The sequence below is a fragment of the Mirounga leonina genome, unplaced genomic scaffold, assembly GCF_011800145.1.
Source record: "Mirounga leonina isolate KUSES-001 unplaced genomic scaffold, KU_Mleo_1.0 Mir_115, whole genome shotgun sequence".
Lineage (NCBI taxonomy): Eukaryota > Metazoa > Chordata > Mammalia > Carnivora > Phocidae > Mirounga > Mirounga leonina.
Genome location: NW_023270268.1, coordinates 6,262,132 through 6,286,116, shown reverse-complemented (window position 1 = coordinate 6,286,116; position 23,985 = coordinate 6,262,132). Strand labels below are relative to the sequence as shown.

The following is a 23,985-nucleotide window of genomic DNA, read 5'->3' as shown; positions in this document are numbered from 1 at the left end:
AAAACCCAAGTTGTTCAATTCTGGGATATTTGTTGGGTTGCTTTAAAGTGCCAGACCTGGCTTGTGCACAAGTTAAGTTCTGGCCTCCAGCAAGCTTGCTGCAGGGCAGACTTCTTGTTGCAATTACCCTCCAAGCATAACTAAGTCATGAAACCCAGGACTTCTCTCCTGCAAAATGTGCCTTAGCCACCAGCCAGCTTTAAAAAGTAGTGTTACTGTCCCCTGCTGTTGCCAGTGACTAAGTGATTCACTTTGTGGCAGAAAGCTCCCCCAGGGTGACTCCTAATGAGCACACACACAGAGGCTCCTGGATGTCCAATCTGGACACTGCACAGGGCCTGGGGTTTCACAGGAGAGAAACCAAGCAGAGCTAAATGCAGGGAGAGAGAATTCCCAGGAAACACAGACTTGCCAAGGCCTTCATACACAAAGACCACATGACAACCTCCTGAGACAGCTCGAGTGCCCCCACCCTGAGTGAAGGTCTCAGCAACCACTCCTGAAAATGTCTACAAACTTTCTCATCCTCACACCCTTGTCTCCTTTGTTCTTCCCCAGAGTACTTGCCATCATGTAATATGCTATTATATTTTACTTATTACTTGTCTCTACCAGAACGTAAGCTACACGAGGGCTGGAAATTATTAGTTCTTGTCTGCTTTTTTTCCCCTGCAGCAAAAACCAGTGCTTGGCATATGGTGGGTGCAAAGCATTTGATGAATGAATGAATATGTGGATAAAAGATTCCCCACAACAGGCTTGCCTGGCAAAGACTGTCATCACCATTTTATAGATGGGGAAAGGGAAGCTTGGAGTGATTTAAGTAATAGGCTTTAGGCCAGGGCTTCTCAGTATTAATGTGCAAATGCATCACTGGGGATCTTGTTAAAATGCAGATTCTGATTCAGCGGCTCTGGGTGGAGCCTGAGACTTTGCATTTCTACAATTCTAACTTCCAGGTGATGCTAATGCTGCTGGACAGCTCACATCCAGACAGAAAGATGTCATGAGGCTTGGCAGGTGGCTGTGCAGTCTAGTGGTTAAGAGTGCACACTGGGCGCCTGGGTGGCTCAGTTGGTTAAGCGACTGCCTTCGGCTCAGGTCATGATCCTGGAGTCCTGGGATCGAGTCCCGCATCGGGCTCCCTGCTCGGCAGGGAGTCTGCTTTCCCTCTGACCCTCCTCCCTCTCATGCTCTCTGTCTCTCATTCTCTCTGTCTCAAATAAATAAATAAAATCTTAAAAAAAAAAAAAAAGAGTGCACACTAACTTAGCCACTTACCAACTCTGTGACCTTGGCACCCCCTGCTGCCTCTGCTTCCTGGCGAAATTCTCATGAAGATTAAATGAATTTGTCCAGGTAAATTACTTGGTATTGTGCCTCATCTATAACAAGTTCTTAATAAAAATGTCTTATTATTACTCCTTATTTATTTATTTATTTATTTATTTATAAAAGATTTTATTTATTTATTCATGAGAGACAGAGTGAGGCAGAGGGAGAAGCAGGCTTCCCAAGGAGCAGGGAGCCCTATGCGGGACTCGATCCCAGGACTCTGGGATCATGACCTGAGCGGAAGACAGACGCTTAACCATCTGAGCCACCCAGGCGCCCCTCCTTTTTTTTTTTAAACTGAATCTAACAGCTTCCTCTCAGAATCCTAGTGGCATATTATTTTCTATTTCACCAAAATAGAAAAAGCTCACATTTATGCTGAGAACAATGACATCTACATCTACTGTCAAAAAGTTAGAAATTTCTGCTGGATACATATTATGTGAGAATTTTGAGACAGGTTCCTAAAAGTGGAATTGTTGGTATTCATATTTTAAATTCTGACAGTTACTGTCAAATTGCCTTTTACACTAACAGTATTTAAGAGTGCCCATTTCTCATCTTAACCAACAATGGATATTAACAATCTTTTGGATTTTGCCAGTTTAACTGGGTGGGGACCTTATTTTCATTTGATTTTACATTGCTCTGATAACCAGTGATGCTAATGTTTGTCACTTATTTGTATTTGTTTGTTTATATGTTTATTTGCCATTAAAATTTTTGTGAATTGCCTGTTCATATCCCTTCACCCATTTTTATAAATTTTGGCTTTTTCCTTATTGATCTGAAGACATTTACATATTTGTCTGTTAGCCATGTTGCAGATATATTCTCCCAAATATCTTTTAGTTTGTGACATTTTATGATCACACAAAAGTTTAACATTTTTATAGATTTAATCTGTCAATCTTTTCTTCGTGCGTTCTGGATTTTATGACTTGCTTAGGAAGAAGAGCTTTCCTATCCAAAGATTATGAAAATATTCAGTACTTTCCACTAATATTTCCTTTTTTATATAACTTTCTAATCCACTTATTTTTTTCCAGTGAGGTAGAGATTTTCTGTAATTTCTTTCCAAATGGATAGCCAATTGTCTTCATATCATTTATTGTACAGGAGTCTATATAACTCCACTGTTTGGGGGTTAATTCTTTCATTAGACATTTTTTCTGCCCCTTTCTATCCTCTCCTTCTGGAACTCCAATTATGTGTATTTTTATGCATATACTTTATGGTGTCTCAGAGATCTCTGAGGCTTTGCTCATTTTTCTTTATTATTTTTTTCTTTCTGTTCTTCAGATTTGATGGTCTGCACTGATCTATCTTCAAGTTTGCTGATTCTCTGTCAGCTCAGATCTGCTACTGAGCCCCTCTAATGAATTTTACTTTCAACTCCAGAATTTCTACTTGGCTCTTTTTACAATTTCCATCTTTTATTGATATTTTCTATCTGATGAGTCATTGTTATCATACTTTCCTTTAATTCTTTAAGCATGGTTTCATTTAGTTCTCTAAACACATTTATAATAGCTGCTTTGAAGTCCTTGATGACTAAATCCAACATCTGGGTTCCTCAGACGCAGCTTCAGTTGATTCCTTTTCTCCCCCTGCACATTGTTTACCCTGTTCTGATTTCTTCATGTTTCATAAATTCTTTTAAACTGAATGTTTTAGATATTGTGGCAACTCTGTATTCTTACCCCTGCTTTGGGAAGTGGTAGTTGCTACTTTTTTTGTTTTGCTTATTGGTTTAGTGCCTTGCTTGGACTAATTCTGTGGAGTATGTTTCTCCTGCAGTGTGTGATGTCTCTGCTCCATATTTATTTTTACACTTGTTTTATTTTTAAGCCTGGTTTCCTAGGGGTTGTCCTGGGTTGACATAACTTAGTGATCAACCAATGATTGGCCAGAGGTCATACATAAACACCTTGGTCCAGTAAGGCTTCCACCCTTAGCCAGTGGATCAGTGGGTGGCTTGCAGAATGCGTTCAAAGGTCACGTAATTTATAAGTGTGCCCCAGCTTTTACTTTCTGCATTCACAAGGCCTCACATTCAATCAGTTGATTATCTCAGATTTCCTAGGGGATAATAACATTGTTTGCCACAGTGATACTTCTGTTTCTTATTTTTTACAATAAAGGTTATTCATTTCTTTTTATCATCAAGACCTCTAACACTACTAAATCAAAGAAACAAAAGCAGGAGCTCATGTCTTGCTCCTCACTTAGGTGGGACAACTTCTAACATCTTAGTATCAGGTTTCTATCCCATAGGTTCTATAGGCTTCTGATGGAGGACTTTTGTCAAGTTGAAGAAGTTTCTTTCCATATCTTCCTTACGGGAAATTTTTAAAAATAACATAAATGTATGTTAAATTTAACTTTTGTCTTTTTTGGAAGTCCTCATCCTGATAATTCTTTTAATATTCTTTTTAAATTCTTTTTATATTAACAGTGAACACTGTTAATGTCTTCATAAAGAATCAATGTAGCATTCCTGGATGACACTGTACTTTACTCAGAATATGTTCTTCTTCTAACAGGAATCGCTTTGCAAACATTTATTTAGAACTTCTGTATCTGTTTTCAAAGTGAGTTTGGCCTGCAGTTTCCTGTTCTGTGTAAGTGCCCACTCTTCATTTCTAGTTAATGACCCAGAGTATGTTAGTCTCCTAGGATGAGTTTTTCATCTTTTTCTACTCTCTGGAAGAGCTTTTATAACACAGAAATTATCCATTCCTTGACCACTTAATAGAACTTGACTATATAGCTAGCTGGGCCTGGTGCTTTTTAAAGGTATAGGTCTTTGGCTACTTTTACATTTTTTTCTAAGGTAATTGGTCTAGTTAGACTTCATTTCATGCATTTCTTTGAGGGTTTTTTTATGGGAATAAAATTGTGAAAAATAATAGAAGTTAAAAATCTTCTCTGTATGACTGTAGTTCATCATTTCTAGCGTTTTTGGCATCATCCCTCTTTTTTATTTCCTGATCAAGTTTGCTATAGGTTTGTCTGTTGTGTTGGATAACCCCCCGCCCCCATCCCCCAGCTTTTGGTTTTATTGATGTGGAATACTTTTGTTATTGTTCTTTTTATCTTTCTATATCATGACTTCCATTTTAACAATATCTTCACTTTACTTTTTTAGAGTCCAATTTATTTAATTGTCCCTTTTCTAGCTTTTATGTTTTCAATTTAGTTCACTTTTTTTTCAGTCTTTCCTGTTTTCTATGTATATGGTATTTTCCTCTGTGTGGGTTTTGTCTGCATGCCATTGCTTTTGGTATGAACAAGTTTCACTGTCCTTTATTTGTAATTTGTTCATAATTTCCTCTTTGATTTCTTATCTAAAAAGTTAATTCAAATGGTGTTCAAATATCCCCAAGTGGTTATGTTTTTGGTTGGCTGTTTGTCTAACTTTGGTTGTTAGCTTCCAAGTTTATGCACTGTGGTCTTAGAGGGTGGCCTGTAGTGCTTTGACTTTAACATTTCTATTGAGGTTTGCTTTTGTGATGTGATACATGGGTAATTTGTGAATATTTGCCTATGTTTAAAAAGAATGTGCATTCCCTATTTATGTATTAAAATCTCTACAAATTACTCCATATACATTAGCTTCTTCAATCCTCACAATGTATTAGCCCATTTTACAGATGAGGAAAATAAGCTTAGAGAGTTTAGGTAATTTCTCAAGGTTACCAAAAGCTGGTAAGCAGGGGACCACTACTGAAATCCAGACATGCTGACTCACTCTGTCTTGGTGTCTGTCTGTCTCTCTAAGAGATCACAATTGCTAGTTCCATTATTTAAATACTTATTATTTTATGCCTACTTGTCTGATGATATTTGAGGAAAATATATAAATTTTCCTGCAATGACTGTGACTGTCAATTACTCCTTGTATTTCAATCAGGTACTGCTTTATATGTTTTATAGCCGTGTGGTTGGTTACATAAAAGTTTGTTTATATTACAAGTTATCAGCAGATTGTGTCTTTGGTCATTTTGAAATGCATTTTTTTTTTTCCCTGTTTAATGATGTTTTTTGCTTCAATTCTATTTTGTTTGCCATTAATACTGTTTACTTGCTTTCTTTTTGTTAGCATTTGCCTTTCTTTTTTTTTTGGATACATTAAGGGTCATTTTTAAACGTGCATTTCTGATAAATAACTTATGTTTGGATTAAAAAAATCCAATCTGACAGTCTGTCATTTACTAGGGCATTTATTTCATTCATAGTTATTTTGTTTGGATTTATTCTTGACATCTTATTATATATAAATGTGTGTGTGTGTATTTATTTATTTTTTCTTCATGAGTTCCTTTAAACTTCTTGAGTGGTTTGGATGTCCTACATTATTTTTATTCTTCTAAGGAGCCATTAAAATTTTATGTATTTAAACATTTTATTTTATCAAAGTCTTGAGCTAAGTGGTAGAGAAACTCTTCCACAAATAAGACAAGAATCTTGACTTGCTTTCACTTCCATTTTTCCTGCCTTCTAATTCTTATATTGTGATCATTTGGATCTCCATTCCAAATTGTTATAAAATAATGGAATAATAAGTTTAACTGGCTTTTTTGGAGGGTCCTTTTGTGCTATGTTATTGGGAAACCCCTCAAGTTTCCAACTCACTGCTTTGTTTTTTTCTATCCACACTACTACACAGCTCATATACTGAGGTTTTTGTTTGAGTGATCAAAATTTTAAATTTATAAAATGCTAGCTTATTCTATTTTATGGAAACTGTTTTTGCATCTCTCTGAAGACACCAATCTTGCTCATTCTAAAATCTTCTGTTCGCTTCAGTATTACACCCTCTGGTATTAGTTTTTCTTTTTTTTAAAAAAGATCTAATTAATTAATTTATTTATTTGAGAGAAAGAGAGTGAGTGAGAGAGAAAGAGAGAGCATAAGCCGGGGGCGGGGGGAGGGGGAGGCAGAGGGAGAAGCAGATACCCCGCTGAGCAGGGAGCCTGATGCGGGGCTCCATCCCAGGACCCTGGGACCATGACTTGAGCCAAAGGCAGGTACTTAACTGACTGAGCCACCCAGGTGCTCCAATTATTCTTTTGATAGCAGTTGGTGCCTCTCTGTCCTAGGGTTGGTGCTCCTCATTGAGTGAGTGATTCTTGGCGATCTGCTCATCACCTGTTGACTGTGTCTGCCTCTGGTGAGTGGGAAATGGGCAGCACTCCGCGGAGGGGTGTGAAGTAGAATACAGTATGAAACACATGAGCTTTGGAGCCAGACAGACCTGGTTACACACCCAGCTCTATTGCTTACCAGCTGTGTGATGCTGGGCAAGTCTTTGAACCTGGTTCCTTAACTTAGGATAATGACCTGTCTTTGAAGAGGCTGTGTGGATTAAATTTGACAGCACATGAATACAGGCCATTAAAGCCTCAGGAGGGCAGTAAATGGTATTTGTTTTTTGTCAGTTATTTAGGAGAAATTTTCTTCATTCTTTACTCTTTGATTAAATGTGATCAGTTTAATGGTCCCGACACCACTTTCATTAAGAAGCTTCCCCAAATCATCCCAGGGGAAAGCAATTCAGCCCTCCATTTCTAAGTTTAAGCTTTTGTGTGGTTACTGATATATCAGGTATATCTTTCCTTTACAGGGATATAGACTCGTCACAAATTAAGTGAGGGTCCCATATCAACTGACTCATTTTGGCAGAAATTAGATCATGGGCAGCCCTGTCCGATGTGCCTGCATGAATGGGGTGGGAGGGGGGTTTACAATTTACTAAGATATATTTCTAATGGACACTGGTATTAACATCATATTGATATCAATACCCTAAATGGTGCCCTATGGCAAAGTTATTGATGTGTCTCCTTGGAAAATCATCCCTCATTCCCAAACTCTTTTACCTCCTGGAAATCAGGTCAGTTCTTCAGAACTGCTGCCCAAAAGCAAGGGCAGAGCTGGCCAGAGAGGTAGACTTTTTCAGATGGTTTTGTAGGAGGAAAAAAGAATGGAATGACATTTATTTAATGTCTCTTCTAGATTAATACTAGAGTTCTTCAAAAGATCCGGACTTTCACCTAGAATATAGTTCCAGCCCTTTACTCTCTTTAAGCTGTCATTTAGGACTTTCTTCCTTCTTGCATATTTACAAGAGCCAAACTCCAAAGCCTCCTCTTCCAGCATCAGAAAGCTGTTCACAGACAGGTTTTCAGTGTCAACAAGAAAAGATTGAGTCTTGAGACAAACCTCCATCCTTGCCCTTCAACTTCATACTTTGGGAGTGAGACTTAACTTTTGCTTTATATGTTTCATAGCTACATATAACTTTGCGGTGGGATGACCATCTGAGTTCCAATGGCCTCCCATCCACAAGCCATAAAGCTTATGACGTATGTGCTAAGTTGGTTTTTTTGAGGCCCGGGCCCAGGGGCTCTGCTAAAAGGCTCGTTTGTGCAGAGAGACTACAACAAAGTGAAGCCATTACATTTCCCAGGCCCATTCTCATCAAGCTGTGTGAGAGGTCATATCCTCACTTGAAACAGGAACCTTCTCTAAGGAGCAAAGGTTTGCCTTGCATGGGCTGTCTGGCCCACAGAAGCCACTGCCCTCTGCAGCAGCCCAGGGTCATTTCTTGGCCACATCCATGTGTGCTTAGACAGCCTCTGGTATCAGCGGGCTTGGCCTTCCCCATTTCTAAGTCAGGAGAAATGAAGGAGCAGATCTACAAGCGCACAGAAATGATGCACCCCAGAAGGAATGATTAACTTACCAACTGTCACAGGAAATGACTGTGATGTAGTACTTCCTGTCACACTGCCCAGATATCTAACTGCGGTATACTCTGGAGAAGGTGTAAAGAATGCTTACCTTTGCCTATTTGTGTAAGAGCTAGGGCACAGAGAATCGAGGACCAGATCCTGCCTCCACTGAACACTTACAACTTAGTGACCTTTCCCTCTGTCTGGAATGTTCTCCCCTTCACATGTTCTTCCGATGAACTACTACACATCCTCTTAAGCCCTGACTCAGAGAGTCTGCATTTCCTGTGCCCTTCCCAGGGTGGGATTTGCACCTTTGTACTGTCCCTGGTTCTGGGCATGCCCCTATGACTGCGTCTGTTCCATGGTATTGCAATGATGTTTTCTAGGTCGCTCTCCTGCACGACTGACTTTCTGGGAGTGCTGTGTGACTTATTTGTCTTACAGAGCCTGGCACATAATGGGTGATTTTTCTGCCGGTGTTTGCAGAAGAAATCCAGAATGATTTATGATTTGCAATGATTTTGTCTTACACAGACTAAAGAAGTCTGTCATTTCTCCCCTCTTGCACACTCTTTCTTTCATGGTTATTCCAACTTGGCTTCCATATTCACAGTGGCTTGCCCACACTTTTGCTATGCAGAGGGAAGTCCGTGTGTCCCGACAGGGCGCCGCACAACCCCAATGGGTGGGAGGCAATGGAAATTAACAGTCTTTTCTCAGACCACGCTATGGCTCGGTTTCTAAATAGAACACAGGCAGTGTGGAGGGGCTTAGGACATTTGCTATAAGGAAAGATCATGAACCATAGCCAGGAGTAGGAAGTGGTCACACTTCCTTAGGCTCCCTAGAAAAATCTCTCCCATGCAAGCAAAGGCACTCTCCACTCACAGGCAGCTGGACCTTAAGAAACCCTGCAGGAAAAAAAATAAGAATCTTTGGTGCAGCCTAGAGGCAGGTCTGTCCTGCCCAGGGATCACAGCTGCAGCCTCAGAGGCGTCTGGATGAATTCTGAACCAACAGTTGGAAAACTGTGCAACAGGCTCAGGGCTATAGGTGGGGTGATGGCCCAGGACTTGTGGGAACAGCATGCCCACCCTTAGCATTCTATATGGATGAGGACCACAGGTAAAGCAGATACCAAGGGCACTGTGAGAGCAAGAGAAACAATCTGAGGGGCCCACGGGGTGTGGGGAGGGAAGACAGATGGGCCCTCTCTCAACTGCCCCTGGGCTTCAGTTGGCTTAACAGGTTGCTGGTGGCTGGCTGCCCAGTAGCCTGTCCAAGACTACAGACTGGTGGTGCTGAGAGTGGGGTGGGGAGGGAATGCCACCAGGCAGTAGGGGCATCTCCTGGTGCAGTAAGGGCTACAAGGACTGGTTTCTCCCAAAAGGAGTAAGTTCAACTGGCACCAAGCCACCCAAAACTCCTGAAGGAAAGCCCTGCTCCATTCCAAGTCCCAGAAGGCCAAAGTGGAGAATGGCATGAATGTTAGGAGCCCCACCCACCCCAGTGAGCATCTTCGGGCTCTGCTGAGGAAGGGACGGGCTGAGGCTGGGAACTTGCTGAGCTGCAGGACCCCCTCGCTCTCAGCTCTGTGGGCTTTAGGGCAGAGGGCGTGCTGCCTACTGGCCTGAAACAAGTACCCGGGGACCCTTGCCTCATCACTGCATGGCACCACACATCAACTCTGCTTTCCCAGTGTCACGGTAAGCCAGTCTTCACTACTTGCTTAGGGAGATTTGCCAGCGAGTTGGATTTTCCATGCTGTGAAAATGCCATAAGCCTCTGACCATGGGTTGGTGTATCCAACTGAAGGCTTGGCCATTCTTGAGAATTCTGTTATAGACTTTGTGAAAATTCTCAGTACAGTCCTGAAAATCCAAAGGGTTTGCTTCTGAGAACTCAAACAATGGAATGAAGCCAGCCGATACCACTTGGGTTTTTGAGGGCCCATTCAGCTAGACGAACAGTCATGCAGTTCTGCAAATCTTCAGGAAAACCACTTCTCATACCTCCCAAGTGAGCCAGCTATTTATAAATGTGTTCCAAAGTCCATTACAGTGGCTTTTCCTTGGTCTGATGATTAGTAGAGAGAAAAGGGGGGATAGTCGGTTCTGAGATACCCTTAGAATCTGAGTGACTTAAATTTCCTGTTTGGCTCAATAAATAATTTTGTCTGTGAAGAAAAAATTCTCTGTACAACACTATAGATATTTCTGTGAACAACTCTCTGAGCATGCTCCAGAGGAAAATACTGCCGGATGCTGGGGAATAGGTAGAATGGTTGGTATGATTAATAATATCTAAGAGGGTAGACAAGAGCACGTGTAACCTTATGCTAAGCAAACCATGGTACGCTGTGGTTACAGAACACTGGGGCTTTTCTTCTTTGGTTTTAGCAAAGCTCACAGACACAGGCACTTGATGGAGCACGACTGGAATATCGTGAGGGATGGAAAAGATGGAGTGCGCAACTCAGGAGGGGTGACCTGCTCTACATTTGACCTTTCATGTGGTCCAGGTTTTCAGGCCACATGAGCCATGAGGACAGCAATTCCAGACACTGCTATCACCGTCACATAATGCTTTCTGTGCCTCCTGTGGGCAGCATCCTCTTCAATGGTAGGCTCAGATGTGTGATGGGCCGTTGGCCTTGCTGCCCCAATTTTTAAGCTATCAATGGAGAGACTGCCCCTTTGTGTGGCTAGCTGTCCCTCACGTGCCCATATGAAGAGCACTGATCCATGATTCTCTCAGCGTGACTGCATGCATTCTCCTTGTGCAGTGACCCACTCGAGCTTCCTGTGCCAGTCCTTCCCAGGAGGGGTCACCCTCACACCCAGCCACTGGAGACTGTGAAGCACTCTGAGGCACTTCTGCTTTTTTTTTTAAAAGACCTTTTTTAAAAAAAGATTTCATCTGAGAGAGAGAGACAGAGAGAGAGAGAGAGGGCATGCGTGGGGTGAAGGGCGGAGGGAGAAGCAGGCTCCCCACTGATCAGGGATCCCGATGTGGGGCTCGATCCCACGACCCTGAGATCATAACCTGAGCTGAAGGCAGATGCTTAAGCGACTGAGCCACCCAGGCGTCCCACTCTGAGGTGATTCTTAACGGTATGAAACTTTTCCTGAATTCACACAGACCGAGTAAACAAGTCTGTTTTATACTGTAGATTTTTTTCTTTCAGCCCACAAATATTTACTGGGCATATACTACATGCCAAGCATTGTACTAGGGCCTGGAGATACAGTAGTGAGCAGAGAGAAACCCCTGTCCTTATACTGTAGGGGGCCAGGAGGAGGCAGAGAAACTGGTCAAATATGGAAATACATGGAATGTCAGCTGGTGATGGTGAACTATGAGCAGGAAAGGGGCACGAGGAATGCTGGGACCGAGGCCGGGCAGAGACGGTGTCCCTGGGAAGCTGGGATTTGAGCCCACAGCTGAAGGAGGTGAGTGAGGAGGTCATGTGGCTCTCTGAGGGAAGGGTGTCTGAGTAGAGGGAAGATCGAGTGCAAGTTCTGGAGGTGGGAGAGTGTCTGCTGTGCTCTAGGACAAGCAAGGGATGGCATGTTGGGGGAAGAAAGAGTGGGAAAGGAGGAGGAAATGCGGTCAGAGAGTGTCAGGGACAGACGGTGGGGCCAGCTGGGGTGCTGGAAGACTCTGGGGGGTGGGTAAGCCATTGGAGGGGTCTGACCTGTGGAGTGACGTGACCTGACTTGCATTTTGGAAGGCTCACTCTGCTGCTGGGCCAGAAACAGACTGCAGGGGGCCAGGACAGAAGCAGGGACACCAGGGAGGGCCTCCTGCAATAACTGAGGGCAGGTGATGTCTCCTGGGAATGGGGTGCTGGCAACGGAGGTGGAAAAAATGGTAACGTTCTGATTTGTTGTGAACGCGGAGACATTAGGGCTGCCAGTGGATCAGATGTGAGATGTGGGAAGACAGGTGTCAAGGATGATCCAAAGTCTCTGACCTGAGTAATTGGAAAGACTGAGTAGGCATTTGCTAAGACGGGGAAGGCTGTGGAAGAAGCAGGTTTGGAAGGGTACCACTGAGAGTTCTCTTTGGGATAAGATCGAGATTTGTCAGGCATCTAGGTAGAGATGGCCTGAAGGTGGTTGACTATCAAAGTCTGGATTTCATGGGAGAGGTCTGGGCTGCAGAGGAATATCTGATGTCATCAGTACACGCTGAATATAAAGCCACGAGTCTGGGTGACATCTCGGAGATTGAGTGCAGACAGAAGGCAATCCTGAGCCCTATTGATGTTGGGGAGATGAGGAGAAAAGCCAGTGAGAAAGGAGGAACCAAGGGAATGTGATGTCATGGAAGCCACAGAGACTGTTTCAAGGAGGTGGGCAGGAACGATCACATACTAATAGTCAAGCTTCCCTTGAGACAAAATCTACAGTGGACTCAGGATTGAGTAGAACTGCATATTCAGGATATAAACTTGAGTTTCAATCTACACTTCCATCTTATGAACTAATCCTTCATCCTCCAGGCCTCAGTGACCCTTTGAGAATCTTCATGTATACTGTGGATCTTCCCCTCAGAAAAATGCAATCAGATACACCTAAGGTTGCCAGGAGTTCCCTGTGCCAGAAAAGTCCATTCCGGAAGTCATGTTCATAACCAACCCTTCTCCATCCCCAGAGAGGTCTTCTTATGACATTAACCAAAGTGTCTCAGAGCCGAAATTCAGGTGTTGAGGGTCTCCTGGCTTCTCCAGGTATGTTTCCAAAGGTTAGAATGAATTGAACTTTCTGGGCCCTCAGGGTAGTTTGTATAGAATGTGAATGGGTTGGTTCAAGTCTGAAAGCAACAGTGACGACAAGCGAGAACTCACCACCATCTCCTGGACATGAAACATCTCTGCACCTCCAGATGACAGTCGATTGGGAAAAGCGATGCTGACAGATGACCCAGGAAGGGTGCTTGGCCCGGTGTTATAGACCTGTGGGTGTGAGACACACAGCACATTTTAATAGAAATACAGACCTTCATTTCATTGCATGCAGTAGATACATACACAGAGACTGTAGGGTTTAGGATCCAAAAGGTCATGACTTCAAGTATACTGAAATATCGAATAATGGCAGACTTTAATGAAACAGAAATCCTTCCAATACGAATTTAAAACCCCCAAACTTTCAAATTACCTTATTCCCTTTCATCATGTTCTTGCCTTCTTCCTGCTAAAAATTATATTTCTTTTTACATACCTAGAAATTACTCACAGACTATTACACTTGGTGGGAATATAGACATAATGTGGTCCAGTGGTTCTCAAACTTTAGCATATATCAGGATAACCAGATGGGCTTGTTAAAACATATACTGGGGGAGGGTCATGCCCAGAGTTTCTGAAGTAGATCTGGTGGGGGACGGTGAGGGGACTTAAGGATATACATTTCTAGTAAAAGTTCCCAGGAGATGCTGATGCTACTGGCCCAGGAACCGTACTTTGAGAAGGACTAATCTGGTCCAAGCTCTGCCTTTTACAGTTTGAGATAACTGAGAAGACAAAGTAGATTGTCCCCAAGCCAAATGGTGTAACTTACAGAAAGGGCTGTTCTTACCATACGATCCAGATGATGGGGTTTCTCTGTAACTTACAGCTAATCCCTTGCTAATCCTGTTTGAGGACCTCTGTGCACCTCTTTTCTGCCCCAGCATTTGGTCCTGTAAAACTTTACCTTCTCATCCCCCCCACAGTCCTCCCTGTTTTCTGTCTCCATCGGCCCATCATCTCCTGAGAAATGAGAGAAGATGGCAGCCACCCCACCAAGAGACAGATAAGGGAAAGGAGATGGAGCAAAGGTTGAGCATGAAACTCAAGGAAGAAATGGAATATGAAGGAGAATAAAAAAGATGGGTAGATGTGTAGAGACAGAGAGTAGATTGGGGGTTGCCTGGGGCTGAAGTAGGGGGATATGGTCAGCAGAAGAATGGCCTCCAAAGATGTCCACATCCCCAAATCCATGGACCCTGTGAATATGCTACACGGCAAGGGGGAACTAAGGTCGCTATTCAGTAGTCCTTAAAATGAAGAGATTACCTTGGGTGAGTCAGGTGGGTGTAATGTAATCACAAGGGTCCTTATACAGGGAAGAGGGAGACTGTCAGAATCAGGGAGGTGGACTGTGAGAAAGATGTAGCTGGCCATTGTTGGCTCTGAAGGTGAAGGGGACCCTGAGTCAAAGAGTGTAGCAGTCTGGAGAAGAAGCTGGAAAAGGTAAAACAGATTCTCCCCTAGCGGCTCCAGAAAGGAACCCAGGCCTACTGATACCCTGATTTTAGCCCAGTGAGACCCATGTTGGACTTCTGACTACTAGAACTACACAGTATACATTTCTATTGTATTCAGCCCCTGAGTTTGTGGTAATTTCTTACAGCCCAGGAGGAAACTAACGTAGCGAGTGACTGCTCAAGGGTATGGAGTTCCTTTTTAGGGGCGATGAAAATGTTCTAAAATTAGATTATGGTGATGGTTGCACAATTCTATAAACACACTAAAAGTCATTGTACTGTACGCTTTAAATGGGTGAGCTTCAAGGTAGGTAAATGAGATCCCCAAAAAGATGCTATTGTTTAAAAAAACATGGGTGAAGCAAGAGAGAGAAGAACCTGGATGCTTGCTCTGTGACCTGGGGGCTAGAGAGAGAAATCAGGCATTCAAGGCATCTCTGAAGTTGGGGTCAACAGAGCAAAGCTGGGAGGTGAATGGAAATATAGCCAGGTCTTCACACCCGACAGAACGTATAAGGATCTAGGCTGCAGCCAGTTCTTCCCTAGAAAAGCATGTGTTCATTTTTCGCAATAGTCGGGTTCTGCTTCAAAGCACAAAAATGATGGAGCGGACGAGGGGTCCCTGCCAACCCTTGATTCAAAAAGAACAAAATTCACCAAAGACAACAACCCTGAGTCACAAGAGAAGGAAGGAATATCTAACCACAACTGAAATAACTAATTTGAAGTGAAACACGAGACTACAGAATTGCAAAGATAACTACTGACATGTCTGGGAAATCCCAGCGAAAGCAGGAGGTGGGGGAGGAAAGAAGAGACTGGGTTTGCTTTGCACGCTTTCACTCACTATAGCCAGCCGGGTGAGAGAGCCCGTGTTACCATATTCATTTATTCTTAACACATGTCTTAACATTTGATTCTCTGCATATGTTCCTGAGCAGCAGCTGCATTATTTTTCATCGTTCTTTTTCAGGTAAGAAAAATGATGGACTCTCGATGGAAAAAAAAAAAAAAGCCTATCAATGGTCAGCACATTATCATGTTGCTGTTAAGAAAACTTTGATGGAATGTAGGAACCAGGCCAAAGACTAGTATTTCTGCCTTTCTCCCATCTGCATCTGCAGTGAAGTCTTTAAACCATCTCATAGCTTGTTGAATACCAGCTTTTAAAAGGCAAAAAAATCACTGTATGTGGAAAGTCCTGTGCTCTTCATCAGGAGTGATGCTATCAGAGTAAGGACATATAGGAGAGTTTTATCTACATTCCTGATCCCACACTCCACAACTAGATCCATCTCTTGGTCATTATCGCTGTCAACCTGGCCCATGGCCCTCCTGCATGACAGTCATTGTATCAGAAAATGAGTCATCAGAGCATTCTCAAGCAAACAGTCAGCTTTGCTGACACAAAAGGATCTCCTTTCCATCAATGACATACACTATCCATCTTTCGGACCCAGTGGACTCTCTTAATCCTGAACGGAATGCTGTGTACTTCCTCAGGCAAACTGATAATCAAGAGGTTTATCTAAGGGGCATGCCCATCACTCATCCCTGGCCCCATTCTCTAGCCTGTATCCTAGGTCAGGTCAGATGTGAAGAAAGCTCTTTGCTTGAATACCAAACTTTAAGCTCCCTGTAAAGATGCCTTCAGAGAAACACGACTTAACCATATGCCCTCAAGACTGATCTTTCTATCTTCCCTTCCTTTCCTTTCCTTTCCTTTCCTTCTTTCCTTTCTTTCTTCCTTCCTTCCTTCCCCATCCCCTCCCCTCCCTTCTCCTCTTCCCTTCCCTTCCCTTCCCTCCCTTCCTTTCTAGAGGGTGGTAAGAAGATTTTCGGATCTCTGGTATAACTCCGACTCTTCCTTGCCTTCTCCTTTAACACCTATACCTTCTTCATTACATGGTGTGTGTCCTTTGGACCCTTCTGAATCATTTTCTGGACTGTATCTTTTGTTGTAAGATACCTCAAAAACTCCAAGAGTGGGTAAGTAATTAAAATTAAAGTGATTTAAATGAAATCACTCCATCTGGTCTTTATCTGTTTTCTATCCAATTGCAAAAAGCAGTGGGGAAAAAGAAACTACCTCTGAGCAGCAGTTCAGAAACACAGAGGACCTACTCACAGTGATCACTGTGAGGTCTCAAAAGCAGGTCTAACCCCATCTTCCCCTTTTCCCTGGAAACTGAGCATAGGGTGGGGCTTAGCTGGTCAGGAGGCGCCTTCTCTCCTAGCTGGGGACATGTGTTCTCCAATCATGGTTTCAGAGGAACACTTTAGAGAGAGGGAGACCATTGTTTGTGAGAGCCCACAAATGTCTCGCTGCCTCTTTCTCTGGACCCACACCCCATGATTACGTCTCATCCCCTCGGTCCACCTAGGAGTGGCCATGGGGAAAGAAAATAGTCATTATTGGCCACAGCAGTCGATGCCAGACCAGGAAACCACCTTCTCCATGGGGAGGAATGGGGAAGAGGCAGGGGACAGCTCTGGGAGAGACACTGCACGTAGGTTAGAGGGCACCATGGGTGAGCCAGGCCCATCTCCTTCACTTCATCAACAGCTCCTGGCAGAATGCTTGGGCACACCGGGTTGTCCAATACGAGCCTGACCCATTCTTGTCAACTGAGGACAAGGGACTGGATGAGGCTGAGGTCCTTCTAGCTTAACATGCAAAGATGCTCATGTTGAACAGTGCTGGCCTGAGAATTTATACTTCACAGCAGGGCTCAGCAAACTGTGGCCTGCAGGCCAAATCTGTCCAGCCCCTGTTTTTGCACAGCCTGCAAGCTAAGAATGGTTTTACATTTTTAAATAGTTGGAAAAATATTTTTAAAAAGAGTAACATTTCATGACATGTGAGGATAATATAAAATCCCGAATTCGGTGCTCATCACTTCAGTTTCGTTTGTGCATAACCTCTGGCTGCCTTGGCATGTCGGCAGCGTAGTTGAACAGTTGCTATAGACAGTATATGGCCCGCCCAGCCTAAAATACTTACCTGCTGGCCCTTTACAGAAAATGTCTGCCCACCCCGGCCTAGAGAAGGAAGAGTGTTCTTCATGATGTCCAGGGTCCACATGGAGTGGACCTGCTGAAAATGATGCTTATGTGACTGGGGAGAGCCAGCCATGGCTCTGTGAGGGAGCAGCATGCTGCCTTCCCTGGGGAGTGTATGCATTCTCTATTCTCACACTGCTCTGCTATTCTGAATGCCTGTCCCTCTGCGGGAGGAGTGGGGTCCAGGCGGGGTTGGCATGGAGAGCCCCAGGAGAGAGAGGACACGGCAAGTGCACGGGACTGCCCTGCCCATAAGGTGAATAATGACGGAGAACTGAAAGGGGCCCTTTGGGGCCATTTGGGTTGGGATGTTGGCCAGAGGCCTTCTTGGGGAAAGAGAGTGTTTATCATGCAGTGTTCCTTCCAAGAGCTGAGAAGCAGAGGGATCTACACAACAGAGTACCAGACAGGGAAGAGATTAATTTTGTGTGGTTACAGAAAACACATATACACATATACTACACTCCAGCCAACCAGACTGGGACAAGTTTCTCCTGGAAAGAGCCTGGCTCTTTAGCTGCCTTTCAGTAGAAGACCTATCCCCATGGGCCCTTCTGTTGCCACGAGTGACAGAGACTGTCTCCAGGGGTGGGTACCTGAAGGGTGATGTTGAGGGGCTGGAAATGACATTCCAGGTCATCCAGCTGAATGAAGTTGGAGGCATCCACAGACTCGCCGTACACAAAGGAGGTTGGAGACATGATTCTGAAAGAGGAAAGCATTTAATCCATCATCCTAAACCTCGGTCAAGCAACCCATGGTCACAGCTGTCCTGAGAACCCAAACATCTGTCTCTGTTTAATCTAGAACCTTGTTCCCTCCAGTGCCTTCACCAAACCCTTCCCTTCTGGAATTGTTACTTCTTTGTCCTATAAATGGACACAGCCAGACCTATGTTTCCTAAACAGAAGTTTCCAGGAATGTCTTCTCATCTTAGGTCAACTCCAATAAGCTACATATATAAATAGGTACTGGGATTACATTTCTAAAATGAGGAGGAAGACAATGGTAGCTTTGATTTCAGGTTTTGTTTTTTTTAAACTGGATGACAGAATTATACATGTTCTATCATTTCAAAAACATTTTGTGGACCGAGGAAGATTATGGCAAGTTTTTAAGAAATAAATATAAATGAATTATATATTTAACATCCTAAACCCCGCTCTGTGACAAATTCACTAAAAAATTTAAATTTGTCAGACTACCAAAACCACTAGAAATTAGGTATTAAAAGTTGGGTCTGTTCAATGATAGCATTTTTCTTCAGATTTCAAACTGTGGCTACTGAAGATGTGATTAAGAATTCAAGCTCAGTCTGTAGTGAATGCTTATCAACACTGTCCATATGAACAAGCCCGAGATGAGACCAAGCCCGGACTCACTTAAATTCCCAAAGAATGGATTCTAGGTTAGATTCTAGAAGCTGCTCACGTGCCCAGACACAGTCATGTAAGATTTTCGGTACCAAGTCTGAATGGACAGAAATTCTACTTTCAATTTAAATGTATTATTTTAGAAACGTCATGAGTTCCCAGTGTTATCGGATGGCAAGAACTGGTTCGTTTAAACCAGCCTTGTTTTTATGTTCCTGGAAAGATCAGAGGTTGACTCATGTGTTTGATGGATGGCTTCACTGGGGGCTGTTAACGCCTCAACAATGAGGCTTCCTAGGGCCTGACAACAGGATCAAGTGTTTTCTACCCATCCTACATCCACCCCCCCTCGGCCAGGGACAGGGTTTGGTTCAGGCTGCATTCTCACCATACCTCTGATGAGACAAGTAAATAAACCACATGGTTTAAAAATAGAGCCATGAACAGAGGCAATCTATGCTAATTTGCAAATATATTCCACTGATGCCTCCTGTCTGGAGAACGTGAGGAAAAGGCCCAGAGTGCAGGAAACATTCAGAGGCTCATTCCGGCACCCAGCTGCGTGTGAGCTACTGCAGAATGACTCCTTCTGCAACGTATTAACCTTGCTGCTTCTAGCCAAGGCTGGGACCCAGAAGAACTCGAAGAGTGAAAAATGAGAAACTGTGAACCCCCAGAAAGTTCAGCTCGCGTTTGGGGCAGGGGTTCAATGGGTCCTCGTTTGATCTAAACTAATTGTGTGAATCCTTTTTCCACTATCAAAGAGGTATGTGCTCTGTTTTTTGAAGTCAGAAACAGGAACTGAGTTCTCATTTTCCCAGGCCTGGGCTTTGGCTGAAAATCGCCCAAGCTGTGTCGGGCCCCTGCAGCCTGCAGCCCTGCCTTCCTAGGCCAGCAGCACTGAGCAGCCATGGACTTGACCCAGCACATGCTGTGCCCCGTCGTCCTCCCTCCCTGCCCACCTCCAACATCAGGCTGAGCTGCCACTGGCTCTGCAGAAGGGGTTAACAGAAACATGCAAGGCCAGCCCTGGCAGTGTAGCTAATCAGAAAGGCGAGCTTTTCTGCAAGGCCACCAGGGCCTTGGGAGACATCTGGCTGTAACTTCTGGCCCGGCAGCATTTGGCTGAGATTTGAATCCCAGGAATCATGGCCCTCTGGAGGGGTGGGTGCTGGGCATATAGGCACATAAAGGTGTACAGAATGCTCAAAGACATTCTGGGGCTTAGCCTTGTCATCAAACTTCTTGTGCCACCCAGCAGGTGGGTGGGTAGCTGGGAAAGGGGAGAAAACAAGGCGGGAGGAGGGCATGAGCTGGTAGCTAAAGCTTTGCCCTGTGTTTTCAAAGCTGGGAAGAAGGGGAACCGGGAGGCCAGAAACTCCTGGCTACACGTGCAAATATAAGAAAAACACAGCACTCCACCCTGGGGCACCTCTGAGATTTGGCGACCCAGGACCGGCTACTCACGCAGTGATGGACGAGTCCACTTCATGCATCAGCGGCACTGTCAGCATGAGGCTGTTGTCATGCAGGGACTCAGAGCGTTCCACGTTGCCACTGCACGGGAAGAGAGGGGTGAGTGCTGGTCAGTGCTGGCTACCCCGCAGCAGGCTTCATTGTTCCGTGTTAGACCTCAACCTGTCACTCTCCGAGGGCCGGCTGTGCACCTGATGCACCCTCGGTTCTGTTTCTGGTCCCTGTGCAGGGGCACGGTGGACACTCTGTTGTCTCAGTTGTGATCCCCTCCCAAAGATAGGAGTACAAGCAGTGGGCCGGGGAGGCGACCCCAGGAGACACCAGCAGGGAGTGGGGAAGAGACAGGGAAGGGAATGAAGGCAAAAAAGGCATGTAATCCAGGAGGTCAGTGCTCTGGGCAACTGAGTTTGGACTCGCTGGAGACATCTGGGAGGCAGCGTGGAGCACACCTCCCGGTCTTCCCATGGGAGGCAGGACTTTATCCACGACTGCTGAGATCTGCCGCTGGGGGGCAGGGAGCACGAATTTGCTGGCTCTCGTACTATGCACCCAAGATAAAGCCTCGGCAGAGGGGCAGGTGCTGGGAGCTGGGAAGCTGTCTGGGGGGTGCAGGGGAAAGATGAGTGCTGAATGGTAATGGCTGGGCACCAGCAGCACGTGCCCCTTCTAGAAGTGCTTGTTTCATCAAGAATGGACGGCAAGGTTAGGGCCCCGCAGCTGGGAAGGGGTTTGCTGGACTTGAGCTGCCATTTCCCACTTGGAGGCACCACCCGCCCTCCATGGACAGCCAGCCAAGCCTGGGAGAGAGGCCCTGACCAACCCCGTCATCATAAAGACCAAGGGAGCTCCCCTACAGACTTCTGGCTGCAGTAAGTTCAGAGACAGGCATCGCCTTTGGAGTGAGAAAGCGGGAATGGGGACTGTTGGGGTCTTTCTCGAAAGGGGAGTGCAAGGAAGCTGCTGCTGTTGGGTGGCTGCTTGTGTCAGGCATACTGCACAGCATGGTCTCACCGGGTCCTCAGAGGGACCCTGGAACGGCGGGGGATTGCCTGCCTCTGACGGGTAAGGAGTCGCTCACAGGGATTAGGGAACTTGCCCAAGGATCTGTAACAAACCAGGTCAGTCAGACTCCCAAACTAGGGCTTTGTCATTGTGATTCCTTCTCCAAATCTGATACCAGATTTGGGAGGTTGTGGGGGGGGGGGGCGGGGAGGGGAAGGGAGAGGAAAAAGAGGAATAAAGGGAAGAGGAAGAGGAGGAGAGAGAAGACCTAGCTTCCTTTTACTATTTTGATACATTTCCAAGAAGACTGTGATTATTATTCCATGGAAGTACTGCCTTGGGAAAAGACAGGGCCGTAGGGTGCAAGCTGCAGGAGCCAGCACTTCTAGTTGGTTCTACCACATGGCATGTATGTGGCATCCCAGTTGGAACCAAGTTCATCTTCCAGGGGTGGAATGTAGTGGCCCCAAGACCCACTGAGGTTTGGGTACAGCTCCCTGGCCCACTCCCTGACCCCCTGCAGAGTTCCTGCCTGCTCCCTGCCCTCCCACTGCCCCCACTGTCTTCCTCTCCCACCAGCAAGTGCTAAATGCAACAATACTTAAAGAGCAGCTCACATCCCCTCTCCTTCTTTCTCCTATTGTTCTGAAACAATGGTGCTCTGTGACTCTGACCCCTGACTCCTCATCTGTCTTCCGCATATGCCGGGACATCCATCACTCAGAGGGCAGTCTGCAGAAGCAGCAGGGTCAGGTGCCCACCTGGCCTGATTCCCTTGCCCTTCCTGCCCCAGGGGGGCAATAAAAGCCTGAACATCGCTGCTAGAGGCAGATCAGAGGTGACTATGGAATGGATGGGCCTGGTAACGCCCTGGCCCGCTCCCTCCCCCCACCCCGCCGGGTCTGAGTAATTGGTTCCTGATGGAGGCACCACCCCTTGCCCTGCCATTTGTCCAGCCACCTGTGGCTGCTGGCAGCTCAGGCCCAACAGTCTCATCTGTCATCAGGGGACTGCTCCAGACCGACTGAAGCTGAAGAGTTGAGATACAGAGGCCAAACATCAAAAGGCTTCCAGCCACTCTGTAAGCTCGTGACTTGGGATGCGTTCCCATGGTCTGCAAAGCCAGGCTGCTGAGCGAGCTCTGGAGGACTGTTCAGGCTCAACTTTACGTCCTCCTAAATCCACCAGTAGGCAGGAGAGCTTCAAAGGGTGGTGACGGGGAGGACGGAACGATTGATATTTTAACTGTGGCTTTCAAGATAAGGAGCTTTAAGGATCTTTGTGCCAGAGCAGGGAGTCAAGTGCTGGGGGCCGCCCTCTGGAGCGGTAAGACCGGTTTTCACCAACATTTGGGAAGAAATGAGTGCCTGAGATATTCTGTGGCATGTTTAACATATAATACAGCTTCCTTACTGTCCATGATTCCAATGTTAGAACATTCTGCTAATTATTTAAGCGGCCAATACTAGGCGTCCCCTGATGCGACATAGCACTCTTCGTGCACATAAGGGGATGTTCTTGATTTTAGTAAGCGATTAGCATTTTCTTATGTGCCCAGCGTTGCATCTGATAAATAGTATGTGCTCAACAGAAGTTTGCTGGGTGGAAACGCGCCCCGTATAGAGCCAAGGAGTGCAGATGGTGTCTCTCTGCCTTGGCTGCTTATTAAGAATCACCTGATGCAACTATTCCACAATCCCAATGCCCAGATTTCACCCCAGACCAATCGATCTGAACCTCTGCAGGGTGGACCAGGGATCGGTGGTTTTTAAAGCCCCCCAGGTGACTCCCATGGGCGCTGCCGGGCCGTGTGACTCTAACAGATAGCGCTTTCACCCTGGTGGTGTTGGCTCCCCCTTCTCTTGACACCACTGATTAGCCTTGGGCGGGGTTGGGAAGCAGGTGGAGTTTCCTCTTTCCCTATCACTTATTTCCTGCCCCAGTGTTCCTTCCCAGGAATATCGGCGGCCACAGGTGGGGAGGACCCAAGAGAGCACACTAATGGATCTGCCCAACCACAGTGAGTTTTCTGTGGGCCCAAGAAACAGCAGGAGAATTAAGGAACTTCCAGGTTTGATTGGCCATTTGCCTCCGTTTATGAAATTCAACAAGCTCATGCTCTGTGGGCAAACTGTTACATGCATCACTTCCCTCTTCACAAACTTTCTGCCTCTGGAATGTAGTGCGACTCTGAGGCTACATGGGCCTTCCATGGCCCAGCCCAATCTCCTCTGTCAGCCCATCTTCTGCTGCCCTGTATGCCCACCCCCCCCAGAGATGGCTCATGAATCCCCAGTTCCCCACAGTGCCCACCACCCACCTGGTTGTCACAGAGCAGGCTGACCTGTGTACCTTCTCAGCACTGTGCCTCTGTGTCTTCAGCCTGAAAACAGACTCCTCTGTTTAAATGCTATCTCCCCAAGGAGGCCCTTCTGGATTCTGGCAATGGGAATGAAGTCCACCTTCTCTACGCTTTCTATGTATTTCTGTTAGATCACAGTCATGTTTTTTTTTTTTTTTAAGATTTTATTTATTTATTTGAGAGAGAGAGAACGAGAGAGAGAGAGCACATGAGAGGGGGGAGGGTCAGAGGGAGAAGCAGGCTCGCTGCCGAGCAGAGAGCCCGATGCAGGACTCGATCCCGGGACTCCAGGATCATGACCTGAGCCGAAAGGAGTCGCTTAACCAACTGAGCCACCCAGGCGCCCCGATCACAGTCATGTTTTATGTGAACGCGA

General features: G+C 45.5%; 1 protein-coding gene across 1 annotated transcript in view; it reads right to left on the bottom strand.

The window, feature by feature from the left end:
* The window catches only part of ITGA9 (integrin subunit alpha 9), a 346,914-nt gene that overhangs the window by 54,971 nt on the left and 267,958 nt on the right, over nt 1-23,985 (bottom strand). The window contains exons 21-23 of the mRNA XM_034991993.1: nt 20,237-20,326; nt 17,993-18,101; nt 12,931-13,038 (exon numbers count right to left, since the gene is read on the bottom strand). Coding sequence (XP_034847884.1) covers nt 12,931-13,038; nt 17,993-18,101; nt 20,237-20,326 — 307 coding nt within the window. The remainder of the gene's footprint in view (nt 1-12,930; nt 13,039-17,992; nt 18,102-20,236; nt 20,327-23,985) is intronic.